The sequence below is a fragment of the Archocentrus centrarchus genome, chromosome 22 (assembly GCF_007364275.1).
Source record: "Archocentrus centrarchus isolate MPI-CPG fArcCen1 chromosome 22, fArcCen1, whole genome shotgun sequence".
Classification (NCBI taxonomy): Eukaryota; Metazoa; Chordata; class Actinopteri; order Cichliformes; family Cichlidae; genus Archocentrus; species Archocentrus centrarchus.
This window is the reverse complement of record NC_044367.1, coordinates 14115490-14125187: the sequence shown is the minus strand read 5'-3', so window position 1 is coordinate 14125187 and position 9698 is coordinate 14115490. Positions and strand designations below refer to the sequence as shown.

Below are 9698 nucleotides of genomic sequence, written 5' to 3'. Positions count from 1 at the left end.
GTAATATTACTTGTGTGCTGCTGTATAATAAATATCCAGTTAACCCTGTATTGTACATTTCTGATATACTCTTACTTTTAATACTTTAAGGACATGTAGCAAATATTGGTCTAGTTATGTACACAATCTTTAATCGCAATTATGTCTACAAGAATACTGTCTCCAACAATCATGGATAATGTATTATTAAGAGGAAAAAAAACAATAAAGAAGAAATCTGCAGCAATAGGTTGCTTTTGTTTCCTTTATTTATTTATTTTTTTCATTTGCAAACTACAGTCAGCTAATGTGGCTACTGTACAACTATTGCACCTCTCTCCTCCGGGGTCAGACTGGCGCACGCATTCTCCCTCAGATGGTGGGAGGAGCGTGCTGCACTGGGACGCTGCACGACGCAGCAGTCCCGTCAAAACCTCCAGGTCCACCTTCAGCAACCAGACCACAAGTACACCTGTGGTATCACTTTCATTAGCACGTTGCTTGGATTAAAAGAAAAAAAAAAAAATAATAATAAAGCAAACCAGTGAAATATGATCGAAGTCACTTTGAAGCAGAACGCCTGGGAGACATAGGTAAGGCGATTATTTTAATTCAGAGATTTTTGATGAGAATAAAAACGTGTAGATCTTGTTTAAATGAACATCTTTTCTCCTTTTCTTCGTGCTCGTGGGTAATCGATACCTTTGGGAGAAGACGTATATGGTTCAGGTGCGTCAACTTTCAAAAATAAACAGGAAAGCAGTCAATTTCCCCCAAAATATGTGTGGATATACACCTATATTTATATTTTTAAATTAACCTCAGCGTATTTTTTTTACAGTTATTTTATAAACTAAAAATCTAAAAGCTCCATGTATAGCATCATCTTCATTATTCAAAGATTTTCTTATTCCAAAATCAACTTTTCACCAGTGTCCTTTTTTTGGATGGAAGATATCGTTTCTTCACACAGCGAGAGCTCTCTTTATATCACCTGCTTTATATTTTGCAGGATAAAAGGGGTCTTCCTCGAAATTACGATGCATCTCACAGCGGTGGTCTTAATTCTCTCCGTGACAAACATCGTCAAAGGTAATCTTAGATTTCGATCAGTCCGCCGAGACAGCTGACAGCGACACAAAGAGATCTGAGTCAGTTCAAGAAAAAGGAAAAAAAAAAAAACGAACAAACTCTCTTCTCTCTGCGTGGACAGAAAGTATAACGGATTAATATTTTATTGCTGTGAATGTTTTATGCGTGTTTATTTTTATTTTTATTTTATTTTTTTAATGCCAGCATGGTGCTGTCCCTTTCTTCCTTTCTCAAAGGTTGGGAATGCAGCGCAGGGTGCAACACAGAAAATGGATTTTGTGAGAAACCAGGGAAGTGCAGGTACTGAACGACCTCAGATTTCTGTGTAGATTCTCTGGTCTTTACCTCAGTAGAACAGTAAATGCCTTTTAGAGAAATGCAGTAGCAATCCATCCAGGAGAATCTCTGTCTTTTTGGCGCTTGTATTATGTTAAGTCAGCTGCCAAGTCAATTCTTTGTTTAAAACGGGGAAGAGCTTTGTTATCCCGACAGATAACTTAAAAGGTTTTCTCTCAGAGCCTGCCCATTTTAAAAGGATTTTTCTGGCAAAAGCTTCTGAATCTACTCTTCAGCCATAATGGCTGTAGTCTGCTGCTGTGGGTGCTTAGAGACATTAAGTAATTACAGCAAAATCATAGCAAACTTTAATATTTGATGTCACTTTAAATGTAAAAACCATCCAGATATTATAACAGCAAGAGTAGGACTACAAAGCCCTTTGGGGGTGGAATGTTAATAGTTCAGATTTGTGCTTTTATTCACCCTCACTCAGGTGCAAACCAGGATGGCAAGGAGACAACTGTGACCAGTGCGTGCCCTTCCCTGGCTGTCTGCATGGCGCATGTGAGAAGGCATGGCAGTGTATCTGCGAGGAGGGTTGGGTGGGCAGCCTGTGTGACCAAGGTAAGTGTCATTAAGCTCCCCAGACACTACTATCTCTATCTGCCCCCACTTCCTGATATACCAGAGGTCAGGGTGAGTCACAGAGCTCTAGGGACACAGAGGTCCTTAGAACTGAAGCTGGTCTCCATAATATAGTTAACTACAATTTTCCAGGAGCAAAGCTAGAGCATAAATAATCTGACTATGGAAATCTGCCAACAAGGAAATCAATCAAGGCTGAAATTACATAATAAAACTGCCAACGTCCTCATTATTAACTACTATCCCCTGCATTTCTGCTATTAAATAAGATGTGTATCATTAATTTATAAAAACTTCCTTGTGAAAATGTTATTGTTAAAGTCACATTAACATTTAATTAGATGCCCTATTTTTGTTAAAGAATTTTCTTTATAATTGCATCTACAATGGCGATTATTACATAAAAATACATGGAGCCCCTTGAGCAAAGGAAGAAACAAAGGGAGAAGAAGAAGGAGAAAGTTTTTTTTTCTGGCTTCTAGCTCAGTGTGACCTCTTTATCAGCACGCACAGTGCATCTTTTATTCCGTTGGAGCATATGAGCCGCTTGCCTGTGTAACGCAGTTGGTTATGTTCTCAGTTTTGTTCTTGGTGACAAGATGCTGTGGTGGGGAGTGTAGTGTGAGAGAGGAAACAAAGACCAGAGGGAAAAACAGTCACAGGGACATGGGGAGAGAGAGAGAGCCCACAAGATCTAAAAACAGCATGCTTATTATTAATAATTTTTTTCTTTTTTTTTTAACCACAGATATTCGCTTGTGCTCATCCAGGCCTTGTGCTATTAATGCCACCTGCATAGAGACGGGAGAGGGAGGATATCTGTGTATCTGTCCCCATGGCTTCTCTGGAGAAAACTGCCACCTGAGGAGAGGACTTTGCCTTCAAAATGGGTACAAACATCTTTTATTTGAGTTTATAAGTAGGGCTATACTTCACTTCTTTCCAGCCTTATCCCCTATGATCCCCAAAATATTATATGATTATTTTTCCTACCTGCTCTACTGCTGTGATTTGTGTTTTTTTCTTTTATCTGATGAATTCTTGTCCCTGTAGCTTCTGCTACACTTCTATGCAATCAGAGTACTTCTTATTATTGGGGTGATATGGTACTGTGAGGTAAATGCAACCTGCGACCCCAGTGTCACATTGATACACATTGATGTTTTATCTTTGTAGTTTTTTGGACGGTGGGCTCACCCTTCACTTTCAGCCAGCAGCTGTGAAACACTGCAAAGTGTGATATGATCGGGCTTACTCAGCCAGAACAAACACAGAATTTGGCTTTGGGCAAACAGTTTGCTTTCATGTCAAATCCAAGTCTGCTTAGATGCATAAAGAAATAATTTCAGTAAATTTGTAGCCCTGCAGCTGTGTTCATTGTGCTCCTCCCTATAGTATGTAGCTGAGTGTGTGTACCAGGGCAGCATCATAAGCTGCATCCCACTTCAGAGGCTTCATCCTTGAAAGTCAAACTTTCAAGATCAAATACACCATAATCACTTGTCACATTTCAAATACTCCATTACTTAGAATGTGATTGGTAATCTGCTCTTCCTTCGGCAGCTGGAGAACACAACTGCTGTGTGCTTTACATCTGTCTGCAGCAAAGACCAATTTTTCACAGCTCCTCATCTCCCATATCTTTCATAAATTTCATATTACCATAGACCAGGGGTCATTGCTCATCGATATACATGATCCAAAGCCTAAATATTTGGACAGTTACTTTTGGGTCCTTTGGGTTGTGTGCTTCAGTACAGTAAATTGTAAATAAAACAAATGATCTCAGTTTTCATTTTGGGGGCATTACATCATTGTCCATGACTGTGTGTTTTCCCAGTGTTTAGCCCATGCACAACAAAGCTCAGAGTTGATTGCAAGTTGACTTTTAGATTGAGGTGGAGTTCAGTGTCAATATAAGACGTGAAGCGACGGAGGTGAAAAAGATAAGAAAAACAAAGCACGTCTGTCACAGAGATGTCAGTGGTAGCTGGTTCTCCCAAATCAGTTGGGTAACATCAGGTGTGCGCAAGAATACAAAAAATGAAAATAACTCCGGAGATCATTTGCATAATGATGAACTCCGTGACTGTGTTTGCGACAGCTGGCTGCATTGAAGCCCCGGGAGAGCATCACCAGGAAAATTTTAAAAGCAGCTACTTGTGTCTGTTGGGGTCCGATGGGTCTAAGGCTTCATTGCCTGCAAAGAGTTTTCATTAAAATGTTGATGTAAACCAGTTCAAATTAAATCTGAGACTTGTTACTTTAATGTAGTATCCAATATTTATGCTTCATAATAATCTAAGCAGCAACCTCTGAATGAAAATAGTATAATAGTGGCAAGTTATTAAGCCTTTGTGTCAAGAGCCCTGACATGTTAACGGAGAGCTTCAGAGATAAACACTGATTCATGAATTTCGAGGTTACCAAGTTAATCACGTCTATTTGCATTTACCACTCTTTAAACCATTAGCGTCAAATTCCTGAAAATGTGCTACTTTACTGGCTGATGAGCAATATTTGAGCATTAATTTGGTAATACATTCAATGATAGGTGATGTTTTTAAGCACAAACACTAGCTGGTCTTTTGAGATTCTGTCTAAAAAAAAAAAATACAGCCTTGCACTCCACTTCTGCACACAGACGGATTACAAACAGGATTGATCCCTGAAGGAATCTTCCTCCTGCCCGTCAGATGAATATAAAAGACTCTCTGGGGATGCAGCTGTCTGACACAGCCCTCCACACTCTGAACCACAGCATGTTTTTTTTCCTCTGTCAGGCAGTCTTGGTACTGACTTGAAATACACCTAAAATTCAATAACCGACATATTATTGATAGAGAATTGCCAACTATCCTCTTATTTTCAAAAATAATCATCCACCCATTCATTTTCTTAATCGCTTATCCTATTCAGGGGGGAGGGGTGTCTGGAGACTATCCCAGCTCCTCACAGGTTGAGAGGCATCACTGTGCTGCCCTCAAAAATAATCCAGCTTTCTGCTTATGCTGTGCAGCTAAATGTATTTTTCTTAAACTTCTCTCATTCGTTAATGTTACTGCATTTGATGCTCTTTATACAGCTCTGCACATTGAAGCACATAGATTCAAATCAGTTTTATTCATATAGCACCAGTTCACAACAATGTTCCCCTCAAACACTTATATTGTAAGGTAAAGACTCAACAGTATTAAAGAGAAAACCCCAATAATCACACAATCCCCTGTGAGGAAGCACTTGGTGACAGAGGGAAGGAAGAACTCCCTTTTAACCGGAAGAGACCTCCAGGAGAAGCAGTTACAGGACAAGATATGAGTAAAAAAAAAAAGAGAGCATTGGGAGATATGGACAAGATTGCAGGGAAATAGATGGAAATTGCACACATGATGTTCATCTCACTCATTCATCTCCTGTCATTTGATCCTGGTTCAAACAGTAAGATAACTGAACCTTCACTTGTATTCTGGTGGAATTAATCTCAATTAGAAGCCCTGCACGAGGCTTCATTAATCAGCTCCTCTGCGAGGCACCAGAGGCTTCTAAAAGTGTGGAGCTATTATTCTTTTTGTTAGAGACTTGTGTAATTATACGAGCTACTACTAGAAATATTGATTTGTTTTTGATCCCAGGTTTTCATCATGCACTTTGTGAAGCATGGCTACATTGATCACCTACATTGCTTATGTGGGTGCAAGAAGATTAGCAGATGCAAAGCTGTGACTTCTTCATGTTACTTGTACAGATTTTTAATTGCATGCAATAAGCCATTAGAGCTGAGAGAAATGACTGAAATCAATATCACAATATTAATGAGCACTGCATGAGAGTAGCAATTGCAAGTTTTGACTTTGATTGATTCAGTAATTTTGCAGTTATTCCTCAGTTTCAACCTTTCCTTTGTGAAGATCTGTTGCCTTTATTTGTCTAAACTATCTAGTAAACTGTGTATTTATTTGTAATTTATTTCAAGACGGTTTAATGGGTATTATCAATACTCCCTTAGCTTTTCTTGTCCAGAGGAACAAGCAAATAATCACGAGTACAGTACATAGATCGATAGATCCTTTATTAATTCTTTGCAGGAAATTACACTGCTATAGACATAACACTACACATCCTAAACAGCAAAACAGTATTATTTCTAATAAAGTTAATAGTATATAAAGAAATAAAACAACCAATAACTAACATGCAAATATGGAAATGTGGATAAAGTCATATTATTATTAATATTATTAGTGTGCACTAAACAGTCTTGTAGCAGCTGCTGTAAAGGACATCCTGAGACACTTAGACTTGCATTTTGGTGCAATCAGTCTTTGAATGAAGGTGGTACTGTTGATAATCTCCAGAGCATGGAGTGGGTGTACAGGGTTGATCATAACCGATTTCAGCTTTGAGACCATTCTTGATAAGTTTGTCTGCTCTGTTCCTGTCTGCTATGCGGACACCTTTTCCCCAGCAGGCCACAGTGAAAAATAGAGCGCTGGCCACTGTGTGGCAGACACTGCATAGCAAGGGTTGGAAATAAAGTCATTTTTGTCCCTTATACCACCTCCCTATGGCTCTTCCAGCCAGCTTACTGTCAAGCTGCACACCAAGGTTTTTGTGACATTAAGGTCGAAATGATTGCATTCCCTCCAATCCCCAATCTCCTTAGTTGCTCCTCTGTGCTCCTCCTCCTCACCTCCTTTGATTAAGTTGACAACTGCTATATTGCCAAAGCATTTCTGAAGGAAGTAGTTGTCAGTGTGGTGCTGGAAGTCTCGTATAGATTGTGAACAGGAATGGGGACAATGTTGTTAGTTCTTATGTAAAATTATTAACTTTAAAATTTTATGTGACATCAGATGCCTTGTCCTGGTATAATTTTTGCATTGATTGCTAAATTGAGTGCTCAAAGGCCATATAAGCAAGTCAGTCCCCATAGAAAAGAAAAGAAACCACGTGTCTGTAATAAAAATTCATTCCAGCTTTGCGATAACTCATGCTTCTGGTAATTCAGTGGGTTTTTCATAGCTTTAAGAGCAGAGGAATTTTATTCCTTTTTTCCCCAAACACAAATATATGATAAACATTCATAATTTTACCAATACAAACTCCACCTTGAAATCTACATGTATGATTAAACCATTTTCCCCTGCTTATTGCTGTTTTATAACACAGTCTAAAACATTTACTGTACTGTTCTAAATTTATGTAATTCACAGGAAACTCTGTTCTCCCTTATGTCCTTTATGTCCTGTCCTCCAGCTCTCCTTGCCAGAACGGAGGCACATGTATGGATGCTGAAGGCTCAGCGGCCTTTTCTTCCTGTTTATGTCCCCCTGGATTTTCTGGAGACTTCTGTGAGATCAGTGTTGACAGCTGCCAGCCTAACCCTTGCCTCAATGGCGGCAACTGTACAAATCATGGCCTGACTTTCACATGTGTCTGTCCACATGGCTTCTCTGGTTTCACTTGTAATGACACCACCAGCCTCTCTCCCTGCACCGGCCGGCCCTGTGCCAACGAGGGCACCTGTGTCGGTCAACCTGATGGAACCTTCCGGTGTATTTGCCAGAAATGGTTTACAGGTCCCACATGCTCCCTGCAGCACAGACCAAGGAACAGATCCAAGCCGGCTGCTGCCAAGCCTGTGGACAGAGTGTTTGCTCTGACTCCACAGCACTACTCCCTCCCTGCTCATGCATTCCACAAATTGCTTAGACCACCCGAGAGAGACCTGCTCAAGATCACCCTGAAGGAGACGGTTCACTCGTCCGGTGTCCTTGTTACGCATGGTCAGCTTGTCTGCTTCAGCTTGCTAGCACTGCTCACCTGTCTGGTTATCTTGGGTACTACAGGCATTGTGTTTTTTGGCCGCTGTGAGACGTGGCTGGCAAATGCCAAGTACAGCCAGCTTGTCCGGCAGCAAAGGGAGCACCTGCTGAGAGAAGCTGGCAGCACTAGCCAGGAAGAGGCGGAACACTCAGTAAACATCATCCTGCCGGAGAAGATTAGACTCACCAGCTTTGGGAGGCACTACACCTCCATCTGATAAAATCATCTCCCCCTTTCCCACACTCCCTCTGGAAGACATCAAATATGATTGTGTAAAAATAGCAACGAATGGAAAAACTATGACTGTCGTGCAGTTGTGTTTATAAACGAGAGATACTGGGCTATCCCGGTACATGTTTGAATGTAAAGTCTGCTGGACCAAATGGACATACATGACACTGGTTTGTAAATGTAATTTTTAATCAAAAACCATCATTAAAATGTATAAATATATGAAATGTGTTCTCTCACATAGCATGTTGTCAAAAAGATGTCATTGCGTGGCTTCTTTTTATTTGAAGAATATGGTTTTACTTATTTCTCACAAGTCGCTCTGATTTGGAAGCGGGGTTAATTTACGAAAATAGTATCGAGTGACTGAGCCACTGACTTTTAATTTGTCAGCAAGTTGTACTTTAATAACCACTATCAGAACTGCAATGAATAATCTCTCATTTCATTGACAGAAAACTAATCAACAAGATAAACAAGATAAATTATTGTTTATTGTAGTCGAAACCTTCTCCATACAGCATACTGTGAATTTCCCCGTTTCTTTTTTATAAATGCAAAAATACATATTGTGAGTGTTTATAGCACAAATAATGTGGTTATATGTCATGTTACATGCCACCCAAACAACTGTGCAAGTCCTGCAGTGATGAACTCCACAGGAAAGGTTGTTTTCAGTGTAAATTTATTTCTGATGTACCAAAAGGTAATTTACTTTTCCACATACCACTCAGCTTTCCTCTCACTGTAGGTACATCATTTCAGATGTTGGTTTAAAAGGTAAGTATAGATGTCAAGTCATGTAAAGACAGTTGTTGTTTGGCTAACTCATTTCCATCTCTTTGTATCCATGCAATGGATCTCGTGTTCCATTGAGCTGTTATAAGATTTTCCAGCATTGCTTCTTACTGTCAGTGTTATTATGCATCAGTGAGCCCTGAAATTGATACTGCAGCACCTGTTTAGTGTTATTAGTTTGCTTCATGCATGAGATGTCCCACCCATTCTGGATGGAGGAAACGTGATTGCCATGAAAATGTATGTCAAAATATGGAAAATGCATGAGTGTTACGTAGAAAATATGCAGACAGATGTGGAAAGCATTATGTGTAAAGTAATGAATCCATTAAGTGCTGATATAAGGATTATTAGGGTTTTACAGTAAAAGAGATTCTGTCTCTTTTTCAGTAAATCCCCTTCAGTCTCCTTATTGTTTATCATAATTTTCTAATTGGGTGGTTATCTACATTTCAGTTTCTGACATGCATAAATAAAACATAATGATGTACAAGTGGTTTATCTAGTGGGGGGGCTGTGATTGCGGTCATGCAGGACGTGTGAGTATTATATTCTGCGATTATTTGCTGTTGTACTTTGGCTGGAAAACAATTTGTTGCCTATTGCTTTTAATAAAATATGTGATAATGTATCCACCTAACAAAAATGCTCGCAGTGTTACATGCTTTTGCACAAAGACAACTTTATTCTTTTTGATTTATTTGATGTGCTATCACCACCTTAGTCCTGATTTTATTGCTTTTAGCTGCTGTTAGAGAGAACATCAGCTCCTCCCCAAGGCTCATACAGTGCATCAGCTGTTTAACAGCGCAAAGTCCAAGCAATGCACACGCTGTAAGTGCACCACC

The 9698-nt window shown here is 39.6% G+C and overlaps 1 protein-coding gene across 2 annotated transcripts; it reads left to right on the top strand.

The window, feature by feature from the left end:
* The first annotated feature begins 395 nt into the window (after nucleotides 1-395).
* dlk1 (delta like non-canonical Notch ligand 1) lies at nucleotides 396-9441 on the top strand. 2 transcript variants are annotated; one of them, XM_030719023.1, is made up of 7 exons: nucleotides 396-572; nucleotides 694-708; nucleotides 1000-1071; nucleotides 1308-1371; nucleotides 1844-1974; nucleotides 2744-2885; nucleotides 7252-9441. In XM_030719023.1, the coding sequence occupies exons 3-7, from the start codon at nucleotides 1020-1022 to the stop codon at nucleotides 8036-8038; spliced, it is 1176 nt and encodes a 391-aa protein (XP_030574883.1). In that variant the 5' UTR covers nucleotides 396-572; nucleotides 694-708; nucleotides 1000-1019; the 3' UTR covers nucleotides 8039-9441. The 2 variants fall into 2 exon arrangements, with proteins under 2 accessions (XP_030574883.1, XP_030574882.1); XM_030719022.1 differs by having other exon boundaries at nucleotides 992-1071.
* Nucleotides 9442-9698: the final 257 nt, after the last annotated feature.